At 41.3% G+C, this 23,911-nt stretch overlaps 1 protein-coding gene across 4 annotated transcripts in view; it reads left to right on the forward strand.

The window, feature by feature from the left end:
- Positions 1–23,911, forward strand: part of LOC126262264 (lachesin-like) — a 950,831-nt gene that overhangs the window by 521,924 nt on the left and 404,996 nt on the right. For all 4 annotated transcript variants that reach the window (XM_049958762.1, XM_049958764.1, XM_049958763.1 and 1 more), the window contains exons 3-4: positions 9,935–10,093; positions 20,531–20,659. In XM_049958762.1, coding sequence (XP_049814719.1) covers positions 9,935–10,093; positions 20,531–20,659 — 288 coding nt within the window. The remainder of the gene's footprint in view (positions 1–9,934; positions 10,094–20,530; positions 20,660–23,911) is intronic.

The raw sequence follows: 23,911 nt of genomic DNA on the forward strand, positions 1-23,911 counted from the left end.
TGAGATCCAGAGTGTTGTGTCGATTCCCTAAGGTCTCGACACAATGAGTGGCTAGGTGCACGCGAAACTAACGCAGACGGGCGTAAATTCTGAAACAGGAGACTGGATGAAAAACTATAAAGAAAAGAAGAGAGATTGTCATCTACTTAACTTTTAATGATGTTCTTCTTGTTGAAATACATCTCTTGCATAGTAGTAAGCAATTAGCAATGATACACATGGCGCCTTGCTAGGTAGTAGCGATGGACTAGCTGAAGGCTATTTAATCTGTCTCTCGGCAAATGAGAGGAAGACGTGATACGTCTTGTCGCAAGCTATGTCGTCCGTACAACTGGGGCGAGGTCAAGTCCGTGTCTTGTGACCTGCCCTGTGGTGGCGCTACGTTTGCGAATACACAGTGGCGACACGCGGGTCCGACATGTACTACAGGACCGCGGCCGATTTAAGTTACCACCTAGCAAGTGTGGTGTCTAGCGGTGACACCACACAGAGTGTAAAGACTGTGACGAGAATACAAAATTTCAGACATAAGAGTGACGATTTCTGAAGCATTTTCCGTCTACCCCCTATCCGCTCCAGTGAAATGTGTCTTCTCACGAACGAAACAGCATTCGGAAACCAGTCAGTTCGTTATCATGTTAAGGAAGGGAAATGAAGCTATGTAGGGCACAGTACTACCAGCTGCTGTGGTCCGAGGTATTTAATAAAAGTATTCTCAATGCAATCCCCGCTGTTCATCCTCTAATTAAACAACCAGTGACAAATTAAATGGAAGAAGCATTGGAAACTGACTGCCAAGTAACACCTTCGTCACTCTGTAAAATATATCTTCATGTTTGTTATTTATTACCTAATTTTCTGTGCTTATATGCAATCTGCCGGAATTATTTAACCAAGCAGGATGATTTCAGTTTAATATTATTTAGTGATTTATTCATGTACTTTCTGGGTAGATTAACACGTTGTGAAAAGGCACACATTCATTAAAAAGAAGTTATTGATTTTAACAAAAATTAACAATACTCTTTTCAAGTTAAGATACTCTAAGCATGGAAGAACAATCACCAATGATTACATCAGTCAAGCTAGTCGAAAAAAACAGTAAAAATGTAAGTGTGCCTGGGTCCTTAGTTCGACCCTGCCATAGCATAAATTTTGAATGAGGATGATCAGCTACGGCGGTCAAAGATTACCCTTACAAGGAGTCACCCTCGTTATACCTATGACCTCAGAAATGGTGTAGTGAAGGCCACAGGTTTAGGGCATCATCATCTCCTTGGGGTGGGAAACTGCCCCAAAAGACGGAAGAATCAGCAACTATTAACTACATGGTGGCGCAACAGGCAATTGAAAGCGCTTTGTCAAAGACACATGTTGTGTATCCGTAGCACATGTGCCCTCTAAGTGAAACAGTGTAATAATGATATTTCCCGAGCCAAATATTTCACATTAGTTCATCAATAAGATGTGTGGAGGGTACTGCCAATGGATAGTCACCCATGAGAAAACTTTTCAATAACTAACGGAAAGGTAACATTCTATGACTCGGAACATAGAATGTTAGTGGTCCCACTAAATGTTGTAGGGAAGATAGTAAATATGATAGTGATAATGTAAAACCTCATTCTATTTATATAAGGGATGAGTGAACTGAACTGAAAATGAGACAAGGGTTTCTGTCATACGGTTATAGGGTAATATCAGCAGCAGCAAATGACAGTAGAGCACGATTCGTTATGAAGAGGAAGGAAGGCCAGAGAGGGAGCTTACATGAGCAATTGAGTGGAAGAATTGTTGTCATCAAAATCAACAGCAGAGCAATGCAACGACAATAATGCAGGTATATGTGCGAATACCACAGACAGAAGGTGAGAAGGTACAGTGTAAGACGTCAGTGACCAGGTAACTCAGTACGTAGAGTGAGATAATAAATTAATAATCATAAGGGATTAAAACACTGTGGCAGGGGAAGGAACTAAAGATCATGTTATGGCGGAATATGGGCTTAGCAGTATGACTGGGACAGGAGAAATACTGATAGATTTCTGCAATAAACTTCAAATTGTAAAGGATGTACCCTGTTCCGAAATCATGAGAGGAGTAGGGATACTCGGAAAGGGCCTAGAGACACGACAAGAAGGTAGCAGCTGCATCACGGTGAGACAGAGATTCCGAAATCAGATGTTGGATTGTATGGCATAGGCTGGAGCAGATATACACTTTGGCCACAAGTTAATATTGGTGAAGTGTTGGTTCGGACGAATCAGTATGAAGGGATGGGATGCGTTTGAAGTTCTCTGTGGCTATACATGCTGCGTTACTGAATGCAATAGTATACAGTTGAGGAGGGTTAGAGTAACATAGGTCATTAGAGATAAAATAAATTGAAAGCGCAGGGAAGGTACTGATAAATGGCTACAGGAAGAATACGAAAGAATCGTAAAAGAAAATTCTGTGAAATTGAAAGGAAAGATGTAGAAAGTAAGATTGCTGAAGGGATTGCGCTTTTAAACCTAGAGTCAGAGCGAGTGAATGGGAAGAATACGTTGACTGCCTCTAGAGGGGGAGGAATTGTCTGCTGATGTGACAGAAAAACAAATGTATGTCCATGTGGTAGACATGCTGGACCCTGATTACAATCAGGGTTTGACAGAGCTTTGGAAGACTTGAGATCAAGTAAGGTAGGAAGCATGGGTAACATTCCTTCTGAATTCCTGAAATATTTGGGGCAAATGGCAACCAAACGGCTATTCGAGTTGATGTGTAGAATATATGAAACTAGGGATTTAGAGTCAGAATTTCGGAAGAATGTCGTCGATACAACCCGAAGAAAGCGACGTCAGATTAATGCGAGAGCTATCGCACAGTCAGCTTAACATCTCTTGGACTCAAGTGGCTGACAAAATAGTACGCAGAAGATTCGAGAAGAAAGGATCTCTTCAGTGACGAACTAAAGGTGAGGGCACCAGAGCGACGGCTCTTACGTTATATTTGATAATGTAAGCAAGACTTCAGAAAATCAGCACATATTCATGGTATTTCTACCTATAAGATACCTTCGAAAATGTAAAGTGGTGCCAGATGTTGGAAATTCTTAGGAAAATAGCTGTAAGCTATAGGGAAAGTTAAGAACAAAGAAATAAAAACAAGAAGAAAAGACCAAGGACGAATTACTCGAATTAAAAGTGGTGTAACACAGGGATGCTGTCTTTCCCTCTACCATTCAATTGATATGTAAAAGGAGCAATGAGCCGGCCTGAGTGGCCGAGTGGTTCTAGGTGCTACACTCTGAAACCGCGCGACCGTTACGGTCGCAGGTTCGAATCCTGCCTCGGGAATGGGTGTGTGTGACGTCCTTAGGTTAGTTAGGTTTAAGTAGTTCTAACTTCTAGGGGACTGATGCCCTCAGAAGTTAAGTCCCTTAGTGCTCAGAGCCAATTGAACCATTTTTGGAGCAATGAGGGAAATAAAAGAGAGGTTCAGAAGTAGGATTAAAATTCATGGTGAAAATATATCAACGATAGGATTAGCTGAAGACGTGACTGTACTCAGAGATAGCGAGGAAGAATTACATGACCTGCTGAATGGAACGAACAGCCTAATGCGCACAGCACATGGATTAAAATTAAACAGAACAAAGTCTAAAGTAATGAGAAATAGCAGAAATGATATCACTGATAAATTTGACAACAAAATTAGGGAGCGCGAAATAAAGGAAACAAAGGAATTCTACTTTGGAACCAAAGTGGGTATTTCTGGCCAAAAGGTTGACAGAGAAGAGCAAGTCGTGGTGGGCCACAGCAAACCAGTTAGATGACTGACAACCGAAAACTAATAATAATGATGAAAAGCTAACACATTGTGCTAGACCTGAAGATTTCATCAGAGTCAAAAGTAACAGTAGTGTCATTGGAAGCGTGTTTCGAGCTCTCTCGTTCTTGATATTCATGAACGATCTGTTAAGATATGGTGATTATCAGTCTGAAATTATTTGTTAGTAACGATGCTCTCTTATGAAAACGTGTCATCGTTGAGCGACTGTTGGAGAATTCAGGATATCGTGGAAAGAAACTATGTTTGGTGTGCCGAATGGCAGCTTGCATTAAGTGAGGATAAATGTTAGTTAGAACTATTGGTTAAGAGGAACCTTTGTGTAATGCTGAATACAATGTTAATGGTGTTTTGTTTGACTCAGGGACAACGATTAAATACCTAGGCATAACGTTGTGAAACGAAATGAATGGAACGAGCACATCAGTTCAGTTGCATACAAGCGAATTGTTGACTTCGACAGATAAGGTGAATTATGGAGAACTTCTTTATTTATGTATTTTTTGCTGGATGTATTGCAGTCTCTGCTTCTACCAGATTTTTTTATCTCTACAACTCAACAGTAGCATGGAAATAATTTCATCATATCTTAACAGATGTCCTATCGTCCTATCCCTTCTTCTTGTCAGTCTTGTCCATTTGTACCTTTCTTCACCGATTGTGCAGAGAACCTCCTCGTTCCTTACCTGATCAGGTCGATCTACCTGTCAACATCTTTCTGCAGCATCGTAGCTATTCTTTTCTTTTCTGGTTTCCTCACAGTGCAAGATTAACTGCCGTACCATGTCGTGCTACAAACGTACATTCTCAGAAATTTATTTTTCAAACTGAGGTCAGTATTATATATCAGCAGACTTCTGGTGATGAATGTCCTCTTTTCCTGTTCTAGTTTTTTATGTCTTCCTTATTTTGTTTCCATGGTAGCAGAATTCCATCACTTCGCCTACTTCTGTGGTTACCGAGTTTGATGTTAAGTTTATGACTAATTTCATTTCTGCTACTTCTCATTACTTTCGTCCTCCTTCGATTTACTGTGTCTGTAATGTGTGCTCAGTGCGCTGTTCATTGAGTTAACTATGTCCTGTAAATGTTCATCACTTTTACTGAGAATAGTTATATTATCATTAAATCTTATCACCGATATCATTTCAACCTGAAACTTAATGCCACTGTTTAACGTTTCCTTTATTTACGTCATTCTTTCTTCGATGTTCACCTTAAACAGTTGATGCGTAATACTGCATCTTTGTCTTACACCTTTTTAATTCGAGCATTTCCTTTAGAACCTCATTTTCATTGTTGCGTACTCCTTGGTTCTTGTACTCATTGTACATTATGCCTTTCCCTGTAGCTTACTCGTATTTTTCCCTAAATTTCGAAATCTTACACATTTTTTGCACTGTCGAATGCTTTTTTTTTTACGTCGACAAATCTTGTAACATGTCTTCAGTTTTTTCATGTCTTGTTTCCATTATCAAAGTCAAATTAATCATCATCTAACAGTTCCTCTAATTTCCTTCCTGTTTTTCTGTATATAATTCTTGTCAGTGGCTTTGGCGTGTGAGTGATAAATGCAGCGAGAGCAATAAAACAGTCAGCTTAAAGAACGTTTGTGCGACCGTCTCCCGAGTACTAAATGTATGTCTGGGATCTCTGTCAAACCTGTCGGATCGAATTAAAGAAAGCCTTCCAAAGAACGGAAAACTGGTGCTATTTTTACTACTGAGCTATTGTACCGATACACAACTGTAACGAGAATTTCAGGTGAGAGTAAATCGGAATCCTTGTAGAAAAGAAGATGATCTTTTCGCATAACGTTATTGAGAAAAACATCATCTTCAGGCAACTGTCAGCAGCGGATATATGTTCCAGGAAACTCATGACATATAGCTGCATTAGAACAATTTATTAATTTTCTACCGGATTCATCTGCCACCTGAATAAACTTTAAGAAACGGAAACGACATCAAAATCTCAATGTAAAAAACGTCACGAAGGCACGGAAATACTAAACATAAGTTACGAAGTATTGGCTAACGTAAGTCACATGTCAGTAAAGTTGAAACATAAATGCCGGCCGGTGTGGCCGAGCGGTTCTAGGCGCTTCAGTCTGGAACCGTGCGACGGTTACGATCGCAGTTTCGAATCCTGCCTCGGGCAAGGATGTGTGTGATGTCCTTAGGTTATTTAGGTTTAAGTAATTCTAAGTTCTAGGGAACTGATGACCTCAGATGTTAAGTCCCATAGTGCTCAGAGTTATTTTTTTGAAACATAAATTAACGCTAACTGTCAAATTCATGAATAGTAATACAGACGAACAGTAACTTTTGCACATATGCAACCTTAGCGATGTATACAGAACAGGAAACTGGACATTTGTAGTCTGGACCTAGCACAAGTAGCCAAAGTAATAAAATGTTCAAATGTGTGTTAATTCCTAAGGGACCAAACTGCTGAGGTCATCGGTCCCTAGACTTACACACTACTTAAACTAACATATGCTAAGAACACAACACACACACCCATGCCCGAGCGAGGACTGGTACCTCCGACGGGAGAGGCCGCACAATCCGTGACGTGGTGCCTTAAACCGCTCGGCCACTCCGTGCGGCAGCCAAAGTACTTGTAGCCTCAAAGATAACACCACAAACACAGCTAATAGAAATAAATAATGACACTAAAAGATCAAGGTTCCCAGTACATAACTAAGAAGCTATATGACCTTTGATATAAGAAAAAACTTACTAAAGTTAAACAACACAAGTTACACAGTGTTTAAACTCTGTTTCTTAATAAGAGGTATTTTAGTGTAGTATGCAGAAGACCTATCCATAAAAGGATTACGCCATGTCCGTATGTATGGCTAAAATAATGTAGTACACGACGTCCTACTTGTTTTCAAACAAGACTTGCATGGAATACATTTCTCTAGAGCCATCAGAACACAATGTAAAAATGTATGAGGTCACTATGGAACATCAGGCAAACAGCAAATGAACTTATGAAAGTTTTTCAAAAACAGGAGAGAATCAGATTCATCTAGTTTAAGTAACTAAATATTGTACTGAGTAGGACGATACATATCACCAAAGAATGGATACCTTAAGAAAATATAAAATTAATATTCAGCCATTTCACCTCATTAAAATTCTAAAATAACCAACAGAAGATGTTGTGCAACGATAATGGGAAACAATCACAGAAGAGGTATTTACATCTACATCTACATCTATCCTCCGCAAGCCACCTGACGGTGTGTGGCGGAGGGTACCTTGAGTACCTCAATCGGTTTCTCCCTTCTATTCCAGCCTCGCATTGTTCGTAGATAGAAAGATTGCCGGTATGCTTCTGTGTGGGCTCTAATCTCTCTGATTTTATCCTCATCGTCTCTTCGCGAGATATACGTAGGAGGGAGCAATATACTGCTTGACTCCTCGGTGAAGGTATGGTCTCGAAACTTCAACAAAAGCCCGTATCGAGCTACTGAGCTTCTCTCTTGCAGAGTCTTCCACTGGAGTTTATCTATCATCTTCGTAACGCTTTCGCGGTTACTAAATGATCCTGTAACGAAGCGCGCTGCTCTCCGTTGGATATTCTCTATCTCCTCTATCAACCCCATCTGGTACGGATCCCACACCGGTGAGCAGTATTTAGGCTGTGGGCGAACAAGTGTACTGTAACCTACTTCCTTTGTTTTCGGATTACATTTCCTTATAATTCTTCCAATGAATCTCAGTCTGGCATCTGCTTTACCGACGATTATTTTTATATGGTCATTCCATTTTAAATCACCCGTAATGGCTACTCCTTGATAATTTATGGAATTAACTGCTTCCAGTTGCTGACCTGCTATATTGTAGCTAAATGATAAAGGATCTTTCTTCCTATGTATTCGCAGCACATTACATTTGTCTACATTGAGATTCAATTGCCATTTCCTGCACCATGCATCGATTCGTTGCAGATCCTCCTGCATTTCAGTACAATTTTCCGTTGTTACAACCTCTCGATATACTACAGCATCATCCTCAAAAAGCCTCACTGAACTTCCGATGTTATCCTCAAGGTCTTTTATATACATTGCGAATAGCAACGGTCCTACGACACTCCCCTGCGGCACACCCGAAATCACTCTTACTTCGGAAGATTTCTCTCCATTGAGAATCACATGCTGCGTTCTGTTATCTAGAAACTCTTCAATCCGATCACACAATTGGTCTGATAGTCCATATGCTCTTACTTTACTCATTAAACGACTGTGGGGAACTGTATCAAATGCCTTGCGGAAGTCAAGAAACACCGCATCTACCTGGGAACCCGTGTCTATGGCCCTCTGAGTCCCGCGAACGAATAGCTCAAGCTGGGTTTCACACGATCGTCTATTTTAAAACCCATGCTGACTGCTACTGAGTAGTTTTCTAGTCTCCAGAGAAGTCATTGTACTCGAACATAATACGTGTTCCAAAATTCTGCAACTGATCGACGTTAGAGATATAGGTCTATAGTTCTACACATCTGTTCGACGTCCCTTCTTGAAAACGGGGATGACCTGTACCCTTTTCCAATCTTTTGGAACGCTACGCTCTTCTAGAGACCTACGGTACACCGCTGCAAGAAGGGGGACAAGTTCCTTCGCGTACTCTGCGTAAAATCTAATTGGTATCCCATCAGGTCCAGCGGCCTTTCCTCTTTTGAGTGATTTTATTTGTTTTTGTATCCCTCTTTCATCTATTTCGATAAAAATACTTTGACTCAAATAAGTGATACAGTCTTTACAAAGCAGTCCTATTAAATAGTATAAATTGGTCAGTTGACTTGAGGGAAGGGACCAAACAGCGAGGTCATCTGCCCCATTGGATTAGGGAGGAATGGGGAAGGATGTCGGCCATGCCCTTTCAAAGGAACCATCCCAGAATTTGCCTGGAGAGATTTGGGGAAATCGCGGAAAACCTAAATCAGGATGGCTGGACGCGGGTTTGAACCGTCGGCCTGCCGAATGCGAATGCAGTGTGTTAACCACTGCGCCACCTCGCTCGTTGTCGTATACATGTAACATCTTATGTTTTACGGAGGACATGAACAGATAATACAACTTACCAATATGAATCTTTTATAATGGTATCAAAATAAAATGTAACAATAAATTTATTAAGAAATACAAAAGGATCTTATACACACATGATAACAGACAAGTTTGAATAATAGCAAAGCTACCATACTAAATAGTATCACACAAAGTCTCTAATTTTTCCTGGAGAGGGTGGGGTGAGGATTTGTGACAAAAGCGCTGCTGTAACTTATGAATGTGAGCTGCATACAATAGTATCGGAAGAAAATGCATCAGTAAGATTATTAAAAATAAAAAACATGAAGTGTAATACACAAGTATGGTAACGGACCAGCCTAAATAGCAACTACTACAATTGCCAGTCAGTGATCTATCACAGTGATGTAAGGTCACAATGCTGCTGAGAGAGTTTAAAGGTAGATTGATTGTTACTCACTTTACTGAGGTTTGAAGCTCCTCTTGATGTTATTCCCTGTTTGCGATTTAAAAATGGGTTGTTTTGAAAATGAGCCCCATGGAAACTCATTTTTTTTTAAATCTTTGTATTTTACCCAGATATGTTTCGACACCTATGTGTGATCTTCTGTGGGTCAAATTTCTGTTTATGTAAGGTACAATATTAAATTTACATTAATTTAACTGTTCTAAACCTAAAAATTATAATATGTGCAATTTTGCTTTGTTTTGTTTTACTCTCACCTCAAAATTACATCGCTAAATGGACTGCATTGTTATATACCCCTTTTTTGTGCTATATTCCGTCGTTTATTTGCTATTTTACTGACACCATCCTTCTACCGGCTACTGTAAAAAATCCTATTCTCTGTGAGAAGACAGACTTGGACTCTTACTGAGACATACTGACACTCCTTTTCCCTTGCCCGGTTTGTGAATCAAACAAGAGAGGGGAAAATTAGCGGTAGTAAGAAGTTCACTTTGCCATGACGTAGACGTAGATCGAGTGTGCTAGACGTAGATATGTGGAGTGGTGACCTTTGGGCCTGTTGGTGGTGATCGTGGCTGGTCGTGTTGCAGTGCCGCCCAACATCGACGACTCGCTGAGCAGCTCCGACGTGATCGTCCGCGAGGGCGCTGACGTCACTCTGACGTGCCACGCCAGCGGGTCGCCGCCGCCCAGCGTCAAGTGGAAGCGCGACGACGGCTCCAAGATCGCCATCAACAAGTCGCTCTCCGGTGAGGACAGCGCCCTGCCCGCGGGAACACGAGCACCTCCTGTTAACGATATTGCTGTAATCCCTTCGCTAGCAATCTATCTGTACCCTTCCGCCCATGCCGCCACCCAGCCTGTTACTTCTGTACTGTATCCTGATTTATTAATTTTACTATATTGCAGTGAATACACGCATATGTAATCGAAGTCACTATCTAACAAGGGAACCTCCCCATCGCACCCACCTCAGATTTAGTTATAAGTTGGCACAGTGGATAGGCCTTGAAAAACTGAACACAGATCAATCGAGAAAACAGGAAGAAGTTGTGTGGAACTACGAAAAAAATAAGCAAAATATAGAAACTGAGTAGTCAATGTGCAGGATAGGCAACCTCAAGGACACTATGAGCCCAGCAGCGACGTAGTCCCATGGTTAGCGTGAGCAGTTGCGGAACGAGAGCTCCTTGGTTCAAATCTTCCCTCGAGTGAAAAGTTTACTTTTTTATTTTCGTAAAGCCGTGACCTGTTCGTTCGTTCATTGACGTCTCTGTTCACTGTAATAAGTTTAGTGTCTGTGTTTTGCGACCGCACCGCAAAACCGTGCGATTAGTAGACGAATGGACGTGCCTCTACAATGGGAACCGAAAACATTTGATCGCAAGGTCATAGGTCCACCGATTCCTCCACAGGAAAACACGTCTGATACATTCTATACGACACTGGTGACGCCATGTGCGTCACATAACATGAATAAGTTGTCGACCCACCTAACTTGTGCACTTGGCGAATGGGTAAAAAGATTCTTCTACCTTGCCCGATTTAGGTTTTCTTGTGGATGTGATAATCACTCCCAAAAAGAGATGAAAACATAAGAGTTTGTCACATAAGCTACAACAAATGAATGCAACAGTTTCACAGTCGCGCAGTTTTCCCTGTGCTCTGTCAAAACATATGTTTTTAAAGTTTTCAAATTTTTACGTTTAGGTGTAGCGTCCCCATACTACGGCGCAGTTACCTCGCATCGGACGGACGGACGGACGGACGGACGGACAGATAATAATTGTCTGAAAATAAAAAATAAAACTTTTCACTCGAGGGAAGACTTGAACCATGGACCTCTCGTTCCGCAGCTGCTCACGCTAACCCCGCGACCACGGCGCTCCTGGATGCAGTTTCCTTGATGTTGCCTATCTTTGGCATGGACTACTCAGTTTGTATATTTTGCTTATTTTTTTCATAGTTACACACTTCTTCCTGTTTTCTCGATTGATGTGTGTTCAGTTTTTCAAGGCCTATCCACTGTGCCAACTTATAACTAAATCTGAGGGGGGTGCGATGGGTATGTTCCCTGGTAAGTATCACATATTTTCTATGAGGAAGGATTTCGTCAATCGTTTCACTGTCAAGTGTTACGTGGCATTAAGTTCTTGTAACGAGGAGAAAATTGTTTCAATAGGTTCTAAGATCAGCGTTTCGTCATGTGCTTGTATATCACCATCATTCATATCCTGAACAATGATTAGGTTGCAACTTCCGTGGTCGCCTGCTTTTTATTTTATTTATTTACACGTCTAGTTCCGTAGGACCAAATTGAGGAGCAAATCTCCAAGGTCACGGAACGTGTCAGTTCATGAAATTACAACATAAGGTAATAACAGATAAAATTTCGATTTGAAAGCGTGTGGATTATTAATAAGATTTTCGAATCCTTGTGGTAGCTTACTGAAAATGGGTGCAGCAATATACTACACACTTCTCTGCACAAGAGTTAAGGAAGTCCGATCCAAATGCAGATTGGACTTCTTCCTATTATTAACTGACTGAAAGCTGCTAAGTCTTGGGGATAAGCTGATATTGTTAACAAGAAACGACATTAAAAAAATATATATGTTTAGAGGCTAGTGAACAGGGGTCGACAAGAGGTTCGTGACCTTATACCACTTATTACCCTTTTCTGAGCCAAAACTATTCTTTGAGAATGGGAAGAGCTTCTGCGTTCACATGTGAGTAATTTTTGACATTGGCTGGTAATAAGAGGAGAAACATCGCCAATATTAGGCGCAATGGTACTGAGACATTCTAAAATCCAGAGCTGTCTGACATTTTCAATTGCGGTGGTGACCAACGTAATGGTTTTGAGATTTGGCAACAAATGTCTCTGAGTGTATTTGTTAGTAGTTCATGTTCTGGATTTCTTCTGACATCTGTACCGGAACAGTGGGGAAAACTACGGGTTTTATTCGAGAAGGTCCCAATATCATTTTCCACATGGTGGCAAGGGGGGGGATATATTCCCCTGCCCGTCACTAGTTACTTCGCTTATGTGAGCGATTACTTTGTCTCCAGTTTTGCAAGAGTTGTTCTAATTATTTTCCCCTACACTGTTAATGAATTTCGTTATTTTTCATTATTGTTCATAATGTGCATCACGAAGTCGTAAAGTAATACCTCGCTCGAAACGTCCAAGATGCATTATACTCAAGCATTGTGTATAAATAAAATTATTTGAAATGCAGAAATTATGTAGAAAAATTTCGACTTGCTGATGTCACCAGCCATTGAACCAAGAAGAAAAACGCACTACTAAAGTTGTAGTTAGGTAGTTAGTCAGTAAGTGCCATTTTCTGTTTGCGATTTTGTCATACGTTGTAATGACCCTCAACGTAACCATATGTAACGTACCGCGCATTAATAGGCAGGGAGACAGAATTGGTACGATTACGCCATTCCAGATCAAGCACTGGACGGAGTCACATACATTAAATATGAAGTAATACACGTACAAAGCGGTTTTAAGTGGAACGGCCACGTAGAAGTAATCACAGGGAAGGCAGTTGTCAAACTGCGAATCGTTGTTAGAATCTTCAGGAAATGCAGTCCACACTCATGTGAGGTGGTTTACAAAATCCCCGTTGGATCAGTACTCTAACATCGGTCGTCAGACTTCGATCCGTACCAGATAGGATTAAAACAAGAAATAGAGGAAAGCCAAAAAAGAAGGTTGTGATTTGTTACGGGTTCATTTAGTAAGCGCGGAAGTGTCACGAAGACGCTTCGGCAGCTCCAGTGACACATGCTACAAAAGAGGCTTTCTGCATCGCGGCGTGGTTTTCTGGTAAAGTTCCAAAAAGGTACGTTTCTGGAAGAGCCAGCCAATACATTGCTTCCTCCTGTGTATATCTTCCGGAAAGGCCATCCAACTAAAATTAGATTCCTGCTTACAAAGAGGCTTACCAGGAACTGCTCTTCCGCAGATTATTCGCGACTGTAAAGGAAAGGGGAGTAGTGACAGAAGTCAGTAAGTACCCCTGCTACACACCCCAAAGTGGCTTGCGGAGTATACATGCTGTAGAATGTATCAACAGAGTCGAAAGATAATTATCCACAAATTATCTGCAAATAATAACCTCCTTCCAAGCAACGTAATAACCTCTGAAGTTGATAAGAAAAAATGTACCTGAGCTGATTCCCAAAACAAGGCAGTTTTCAAACTTCAGAAACCATTTATTGAGGAAAGTCAAAACAAAAATTCTATACTGTTATATGAGAGGAAGATACAGCTGCTTCTTGTTGTTGTTGTGGTCTTCAGTCCTGAGACTGGTTTGATGCAGCTCTCCATGCTACTCTATCCTGCGCAAGCTGCTTCATCTCCCAGTACCTACTGCAGCCTACATCCTTCTTAATCTGCTTAGTGTATTTATCTCTTGGTCTCCCTCAACCATTTTTACCCTCCACGCTGCCCTCCAATACTAAATTGGTGATCCCTTGATGCCTCAGAACATGTCCTACCAGCCGATCCCTTCTTCTAGTCAAGTTATGCCACAAACTCCTCCTCTCCCCAATCCTATTCAATACCTCCTCATTAATTATGTGATCTACCCATCTAATCTTCAGCATTCTTCTGTAGCACCACATTTCGAAATCTTCAATTCTCTTCTTGTCCAAACTATTTATCTTCCATGTTTACTTCCATACATGGCTACACTCCACACAAATACTTTCAGAAACGTCTTCCTGACACTTAAATCTATACTCGATGTTAACAAATTTCTCTTCTTCAGAAACGCTTTCCTTGCCATTGCCAGCCTACATTTTATACCATCTATACTTCGTCCGTCATCAGTTACTCCTTTACTACTTTAAGTGTCTCATTTCCTAATCTAATTCCCTAACATCGCCCGACTTAATTCGACTACATTCAATTATCCTCGTTTTGCTTTTGTTGATGTTAATCTTATATCCACCTTTCAAGACACTGTCCATTCCGTTCAACTGCTTTTCCAAGTCCTTTGCTGTCTCTGACAGAATTACAGTGTCATCGGTGAACCTCAAAGCTTTTACTTCTTCTCCGTGGATTTTAATCCCTACTCCGAATTTTTCTTTTGTTTCCTTTACTGCTTGTTCAATATACAGATTAAACAACATCGGGGGAAGGCTACAGCCATGTCTCACTCCGTTCCCAACGACTGTTTCCCTTTAATTCCCCTATACTCTTATATCTGCGATCTGGTTTCTGTAGAAATTGTATAAATTGCCTTTCGCTCCCTGTGTTTTACCCATGCCACCTTCAGAATTTGAAAGAGAGGATTCTAGTCAACACTGTCAAAAGCTTTCTCTAAGTCTACAAATGCTAGAAACGTAGGTTTGCCTTTTCTTAATCTAGCTTCTAAAATAAGACGTAGGGTCAATATTGCCTCATGTGTTCCAACATTTCTACGGAATCCAAACTGATCTTCCCCGAGGTCGGCTTCTACCAGCTTTTCCATTCGTCTGTAAAGAATTCGTGTTAGTATTTTGCAGCCGTGACTTATTAAACTGATAGTTCGGTAATTTTCACATCGGTCAACGCCTGCTTTCTTTGGGATTGGAATTATTATATTCTTCTTGAAGTCTGAGGGTTTTTCGCCTGTCTGATACATCTTGCTCAACAGATGGTAGAGTTTTGTCATGACTGGCTCTCCCAAGGCCATCAGTAGTTGTAATGGAATGTTGTCTACTCCCGGGGCCTTGTTTCGACTCAGGTCTTTCAGTGCTCTGTCAAACTCTTCACGCAGTATCTTATCTCTCATTTCATCTTCATCTACATCCTCTTCCATTTCTGTAACATTGCCCTCAAGTACATCGCCTTTGCATAGACCCTCTATATACTCCTTCCACCTTTCTGCTTTTCCTTCTTTGCTTAGAACTGGGTTTCCATCTGAGCTCTTGATATTCATACAAGTGGTTCTCTTTTATCCAAAGGTCTCTTTAATTTTCCTGTAGGCAGTAACTATCTTACACCTCATGAGATAAACCTCTACATCCTTACATTTGCCGTTAGCCATGCCTGCTTAGCCATTTTGCACTTCCTGTCGATCTCATTTTTGAGACGTTAGTATTCCTTTTTGCCTGCTTCATCTACTGCATTTTTATATTTTCTCCTTTCATCAATTAAATTCAATATTTCTTCTGTTACCCAAGGATTTCTACTAGCCCTCGTCTTTTTACCTACTTGATCCTCTGCTGCCTTCACTACTTCATCACTCAAAGCTACCCATTCTTCTTCTACTGTATTTCTTTTCCCCATTCCTGTCAATTGTTCCCTTATGCTCTCCCTGAAACTCTGTACAACCTCTGGTTCTTTCAGTTTATCCAGGTCCCATCGCCTTAAATTTCCACCTTTTTGCAGTTTCTTCAGTTTCAATCTACAGTTCATAACCAATAGATTGTGGTCAGAGTCCACCTCTGCCCCTGGAAATGTCTTACAATTTAAAACCTGGTTCCTAAATCTCTGTCTTCCCATTATATAATCTATCTGAAACCTGTCAGTATCTCCATGCTTCGTCCATGTACGTAACCTTCTTTTATGATTCTTGAACCAAGTGTTAGCTATGATTAAGTTGTGCTCTGTGCCATATTCTACCAGGCGGCTTCCTCTTTCATTTCTTACCCCCAATCCATATTCACCTACTACGTTTCCTTCTCTTCCTTTTCCTACTACCGAATTCCTGTCACCCATGACTATTAAATTTTCGTCTCCCTTCACTATCTGAAATATTTCTTTTGCCTCATCATACATTTCTTCAATTTATTCATCATCTGCAGAGCTAGTTGGCATGTAAACTTGCACTACTGTCGTAGGCGTGGGCATCGTGTCTATCTTAGCCACAACAATGCGTTCGCTGTACTGATTGTAGTATCTTACCCGCATTCCTATTGTTTTTTTCATTATTAAACCTACTCCTGCATTACCACTATTTGATTTTGTATTTATAACCCTGTAGTCACCTGACCAAAAGTCGTGTTAGTCCTGCCACCGAACTTCGCTAAATCCCACTATGTTTAACTTTAACCTATCCATTCCCCTTTTTAAATTTGCTAACCTACCTGCCCGGTTAAGAGATCTGACATTCCACGCTCCGATCCGTAGAACGCCGGTTTTCTTTCTCCTGATAACGACGTCCTCCTGAGCAGTCCCCGCCCGGAGATCCGAATGGGGGACTATTTTACCTCCGGAATATTTTACCCAAGAGGACGCCATCATCATTTATCCATACAGTAAAGCTGAATGCCCTCGTGAAAAATGACGGCCGTAGTTTCCCCTTGCTTTCAGCCGTTCGCAGTACCCGTTTTGGTTGGTGTTACAAGGCCAGATCAGTCAATCATCTGCAACTACTGAAAAGGCTGCTGCCCCTCTTCAGGAACCATACATTTGTTTCGATTCTCAACAGATACACATCCGTTGTGGTTGCACCTGCGGTACGGCTATCTGTATCGCTGAGGCACGCCATCCTCCCCACCAACGGCAAGGTCTATGGTTCATGGGTGGAAGAGCTGCTTCCTAGAGTTGCAATAAAACGATTTAAGCAAGCCATATTTTTTAAAAAATCATTTCTTTTCACATTTCATTAGCTAATGTGGTTGGTCAAGTGCGTAAGTACAAAACATGACGTTCTATGGTCCCCCAGGTCGTAAATTTGCAGAAATGAAAAAAAGTCTTAGCATTAATTTTTTTCACATACTAAATAATCTTAAACATTTTGAAATAACAAGAGTCAACAGTCGTAAGTTGAGAACTTATCATCCGTAGCAAACCCTAACATTTTACGTATGGAACAAATGTCCAATAAACAGTCATGTGGAAGGAACACAAGATTGCAGTGTTACGCCGAAAAATTTAACAACGTATCATGTTCTTACGAGACGCAGGATGTACAAATCGGTCGTATCAGCACCAATCAAATCAATAATTTTAGACCTGGTTTTGGACTACTTATTACATTTTTGTTCGTTCGCTTCGTATAGGTGTTGATCTTTTCGTTGTTTTTGTATGGTTGCATAGTAACCTTTCTTCGCAGAACTTGCCTTTCATAAAGTTGTAAGTTAATGATTCATATGATTTTTCTGATACCACTTGTTTGTACAATCTGCGTCTCGTAAAACTATTGTATTTTATTAAGAAAGGTTTCGCTGTAACACTGGAAACGTGTGTTCATTTATAAAACACATTTTATTTAGTATATTTATTCCATGTGTGACTTGTTGACGTTTTAGTGTGAATGACAGGTTCCTCACAATGCGTTGTCTCCTACATATATTTTAACTTTTTTAAGATTATCTTGCAAGGCGAAAAAGTTCTTGTTGCTAAGATATTTGTTTTGCGTGATTCTGGGGGTGTATATTATTTTGCTGCTCAAAAACTTTTCTTACCCGTGTTGCTTTCTACACGAACGAATGTCAAATGTTGGTTACTACTGCTATGCCCAGTTCGCATTCAACCTGCATTTTGTTTACGCATAGTTTCTTATATTAACCCTCGCAATAGCAAGCGGGAGTGGTGGTACTTTATGCCCAGCGCTCGAAAATATCGTTATCTAGCCACGTGCCTTATACTTAAAAATTTTGAAAAAGCTTGTTATTGCTTTTAATGATGTCCTCTATCACATTCCGTAACTGTTTCAAATTTTTCAGCAAACATTAGTGGCTTTGAAGTGTCCGTCACTTTTCCCAAGAAACGTGATATTCATATTGTGACGTTCAGGGCCCTTCTTACACATCAGTATATACTCAAAAAGTATGTGATGAATAGAGATCAAACACAGTTAACGAAATGTGTATCCTTTCAAATTTGTTTGCGTTTGTCATAAAGGATAGCCCTTTGGTTAAGGAAAACCCGTTTGTATTAGTAACACTGTTCTAAAAGATATTTTTAGTTTCTGAACGCTATTTACACTTCAGCGCCCCTTTGAAAAGCGTGTTGTAAAATATTTAATGACACTTAACAAAATATTATGATAAAAAAATCTGTGTTGGTATAAAGTACCCACACTTCCCCATTTTGGGGTACACATTATGGAAAATAGTTTCGTACTGATAGGTTAAGAGCATAAAATTACTGCCGAGCAACATCACAAAGTCGACTGTGATGTATGTTCTTTTTTATATGATAGTTTTTACCATCGCTGTTAGGTTGCTTTTCAGCAGAGTAGTTGTGTATAGTTTGTATTTATATGTTAACACGTTTTTCTAAGGCGATTTCCGATATATTTTGCTTCTTTTCAGATCTGAAGTTAGTTGTTACTGTCTAGTCACCTTAGTTTCATCATTTTACGCAGAAACCGTCTAGGTATTGAAAGATTTTTGTAATTCCTTTTTTAGTTTTAATAAATTACGTGAAGACAGCTTACTTCCTTCCTGACAATGTCAGTTGTTACAAATACGTTGAACCCTTGGCAGAACAGTATTCTCCAAAGTAAACACAGGGTTTAACAAAAATGTACGGAACAAATTGCAGGACACATTCTTCACATATAGCCGAAGAAATAATGTTATATGAACTTCGGTCAGGAAAACCATTGTTTCCAAGTTGGTCTAAGGCGCTACAGTCATGGACTGTGCGGCTGGTCCCGGTGGAGGTTCGAGTCCTCCCTCGGTCATTCGTATGTGTGTTTGTCCTTGGGATAATTTAGGTTAAGTAGTGTGCAAGCTTAGGGACTGATGACCCTAGCAGTTAAGTCCCATACGATTTCACACACATTTGAACATTTTTATTTCCAAGTTACGACTGTTACAATCATGAGGAACACGCACTCTTGGTAAGGTCTGGTTATGTTGTGCATCGCCAGTGTTTTGTTTTACATGCCTTTGTTGCCATGCGACGTGCGTCATTGCTTGTCTACGGGTAACGTCAACTGTTCCAGCGATCTGTATGACCGCTACAAGCACCCGCGTTACTGCGCAAAGTTAATCATAGACTTGGCTCGAGCAATGGTAGTGTACACAAATGCGGAGATGGTAGACGCTCTTGTGATGTATGGATTAGCTGACGGCAATGTCGCTCGCGATCAACATTTGTACCGGGAGAGATTTACAGGACGAAGGTGTACCGACATAAAAAACGTTTTTAAGCCACTGAACATGAGACATTTCAGCCTGATATTCGCTGACAGGGAGAGGTCTAAAAGGACGGGGACACCGCAACAACAGGAGGCGGAAATTCTACATGCAGTTGATGATGACCGTAGTGTGAGTGCAAGGTGGGTGGATAGAGATGGACCAATTGCCTGGTCTCCTCGCTCTCAGGACCTAAACTGACTGGAGTTTTATTTGTGGAGTCAATAAAAGCTCCTATGTATAGGACCTCAGTTTAAGATGTTCAGAGGCTCCATGTCCGTTTTATGGGAGGCTGCGGAACCATACGCAATTCTCCAGGGATACATCAGCGCATCAGAGATTCACTACAACGGCGGATTGATGCATGTATCAGTGTCCACAAAGGGCAAACTGAACATCTCATTTGAGAAAGAGTTGCACGTAGTATGCTGGTGCGTTCTATTCGCGTGTATTTCTCATGATTGATGGGTTGGAGAAAATGAATTGTAATATGGAAACAAAGCGTTACAGACCCATATTTATATAACAGGGGGTCTTCGTCTATCTGTGAGAAATGTGTCCTGCAACTTTTGCCGTACAGTTTTGTTACACCCTGTATATGCAAATCTACCGGAAGTGTGTGTGTCAGTAATTAGTGTCCTGAATGAAATATTCACTCTGCAGCGGACTGTGCGATGATATGAAACTTCCTGGCAAATTATAACTGTGTGCCAAACCGAGACTTGAACTCGGGACCTTTGTCTTTCGCGGGCAAGTGTTCACCCAACTGAGCTAGCACGACCCACGAGCCGTCCTCACAGCTCCAGTACTTTAGGTGGCTCATTTGATAGAGCACTTGCCCGTGAAAGGCAAAGATTGCGAGTTCGAGTCCAGGTCCACCACATAGTTTTAATCAGACAGAAAGCTTCGGTAATTAGTGTGAATGTAGAAGTGCTGACAATTGTTAACCCCCGCTTATATTCATAAATGTCGCTTTCATTTAGCCTGTGGGAGATACCGAAATTACACGTGCTTGACATCGTTGTTTAATGTATTACGTTTGAAGTGAAACAGTGTTCTAAAGCAAACCGCTGGCCTCCGTGTTCCAGTGCTGGAATGGGAGGGGGAGGTGCTGGAGCTGACGCGCATCTCCCGCCTGGACATGGGCGCCTACCTGTGCATCGCGTCCAACGGCGTGCCGCCCACCGTCAGCAAGAGGATCAAAGTCAGCGTGGACTGTGAGTACCGCCGCTGAGCCAGGCGCTGCGAGTAAGTCTACAGACCGAGGAGGGCAGTGAGGAAGTCTGTCGACCGAAATCAATCATAGCAGAATTTTCAGCAATCATAACTATACGATACACTATGTATGTAGGTAAATTATGGATGGTGGTTTTCGGTTAGACCCTTTTTTTTTGTCTCCAGAATAACAAGATGTTAAAAACCGCTATAAATAACCGGTTTCTGGAATAACCGGATTCTGAAATAACTGGTTTTCAACTTCTTATTGTTATTATTTTCAAAAATAAACGTAGACGTCGAACAAAGATTGAAAAATTCTAATGACGGTGAAGGAGAAGGAGATATTGACTGATAGGAAGTTGAGATTGTGGCGGAAGTCTGTCTATCTCCAGCAAAGGTGAAGGCGACAGGCGCGGCGACGGCGTAAGCGAAAGGCCACAAGTTGATGGTTACCCTGCACCTTCACTTTTGGACAGTATCCATTTCTCCTCCTGATGCTACCACAAAATTAAGAAATCCACGTTTATCCCAAACTGATAACGTATCAATAAAATAATAGGTGTACCAATCAAATTTACCTTCTCAGCCAAGTAACATTGTCAGTACTTTCTCCATATACAAGTGTTGCAACTTTAATAGTACAAACTATTTATTTTCAGCTCGTACAAAATAGATGCGTGTTTCAAAGTTTTACTGTCCTTCAAAGTAGTCACCAGCATCGTGTATAACCAATTGTCAGTGATGTGGATGTCGTAGGATACTCTTAGCAGTTGCACTTGTGTTGAAAGTTCGAACGGCGTGGTCTATTGCCCGACGAATTTGTATCAGTTCTGAATCGAATGCCGTGAATTGTTTCCTTCAGTTTAGAAATCGCACTGAACTTACGAGGGCTTAAGTCAGGGGAGTGCAGTAGGTGGTATAGCACTTAGCAGCCCCATGAGTCAAACAAATCAATAACAGCTTGCACTGTACGTGCTTGAGCATTGTCCTGCGAAATGATGGTCGGGTCCTCCAGATAATATCATCACTTCCGTCTCTATGCTGTTCAGTTTTGGAACACAACCTACGACCAGCTTGGAGGCAGAAGTGATGACACGTTCTGCAGGACCTCACCCGTCATTTTGCAGGACAATGCTCAAGCACGTACGGTGCAAGCTGTTAGTGATTTGGTTGACTGATGGGGCTGCTAAGTGCTATACCACCTACTGCACTCCCCTGACTTAAGCGCACATGAGTTCAACCCGATTTCTAAACTGCAGGGAATATTTCACGGCATTCGCTTCAGAACTGCTACCGATTCGTCGCGTAACAGACTGCGCCGCTCGAACTGTCAACACAACTGGCACTGCTAAGAGTATCGTACGGCTTCCACATCGCTGGCAACGGGTTATACACAATGCTGGTGACTACTTTGAACGCCAGTAAAACTTTGAAACACGTATACAATTTTGTACGAACTGTAAATAAATAGTTGCCACTATTAAAGTTCCAACCCGCGTATTACGTCGCGAGGCTGTTGCAGCCCTCCCGTTTTTAATCTTTCAATGCAAATATAGCACTGTGTTTCGTTGATAACACACTTTGTACGGTACTTGTAAACAAAGCAGGTGTCATTCTCCAATAAAGCTGATGTCTGAAGAAAGCTGAAGTATTGACCAGGAGGGGACAAATCTTACACACTACGCGTACACGCTTATCTTCAAACAGGCCACGCTATGGAAAAACGTACAGTATTGTCTCAGGAACATCTTGGAACATTTAGCTATATATTGGCCCTACTCAGTGTAGCCTCCACCAGCTGTGAAGCATCTGACCCAAAGTTCTTTCCATGATGTAAATGCACTTTGGTAAAATTATGTGGATAGACTTTTACACCATCGCTTGACACAGGAAATAAAGTCTTTGTCACTATCAAATGTTTCACCGCGCAGGTGGACCTTCAGACGACCAAACAGGTAAAAATTAGACGGAGCCAAGTCCGGGCTGTAGGGAGGGCGAACAATTTCCCAAGCCATTTTTCTGATTTTTTCCTGCGTCATAAGGGCTGTATGGGGTTTGGCATTGTAATGGTGTACTCTGATGAGCTGACCCTGAAGCCGTGATCCGTGGGTCTTGGTGGCATGATGCAGCTTGTCAGATGACAAACAGTAACGGTCTCGCTTAATTGTGGAGTCAGGTTCCAAAAAGTCAATGAAAATGACACCACACTGATTCCAGAAGAAGGAGGCCATCACCTTTCGGCTTGCTGTTCGTGAAAGTCTTGGTTTCTTCCTCCGAGGGGACCCCGGATGACGCAACACCATGGATTGGGTTTTGCTATCAGGTTCGGACAAAAACAACCATGTTTCATTCTGGGTAATGGCGCCGTCAAAACTCTGTTTCCACTCTTCAGTAAAGGTCTTCATGAGACCCTCGCACACGTTCTGCCTTATCGTTTTCATTTCTCTTGTCAGTAATCTAGGCACCCAGAACAGTTTTTTCTGTGCCCTAGTGACTGTACCAGTGATCCAGTGATACCACAGTACCCAATCACAAACGAGTCATTTCAGTAAGCTGTCGTGTCGTCACACATCTGTCATTTTGGATGATTTGATCAATGGTTTCCTTATTCACATCACTCACTGCTGTCGATGGTCTGCCGCATCGTTGATTAGTGGGAAATCACCTTCCTTAAACCTCTGCAACCACCGCTGGATTCTGTTGCGATCCACTGTGTCCTCCCCATAAACAGGGAGCAACGTTCTGTGAATCGATGTGGCAGAGTCATCGCCGTTCTTGATGAGGAACTCAATCACCGACCGTTGTCGCAACCTGACATCTACTTCGCGGCCCATTATGGCTCACCTGTAAATAAAAGAAAATACTTTTATATACCAACTTATAGCTAAATGTTCCAAGAAAGTTCACAAAATATTTAATTCTCCTCCTGCAAAAAATTAAAAAAAAGAGACGACTGTGCAAAACTTTTTGAACGTCCTTTGTAAATCATCACTGGTCACATTTCCCACTTTCTGTAGTAGCCCAATATTTCAAAGCACTGGAAATTTACTCGTGTTTAGAAAAAATGTTTTCAAACAAAAGGTTTAGGACTGCTGCTATGGCAAACTGATATGCCTGTTTCTTTACCCAGTTATTAGTAAAAAAATTAGAAGAAACTGTTACCACCATGACCGAACAAATATTGATAAATACCGGTTACTCAGAACTAAAGTACCGGTATCGGTTTTAACTGCTCGGTTTTTCCCGTCCCT

Source organism: Schistocerca nitens, chromosome 6 (assembly GCF_023898315.1).
Source record: "Schistocerca nitens isolate TAMUIC-IGC-003100 chromosome 6, iqSchNite1.1, whole genome shotgun sequence".
NCBI lineage: Eukaryota > Metazoa > Arthropoda > Insecta > Orthoptera > Acrididae > Schistocerca > Schistocerca nitens.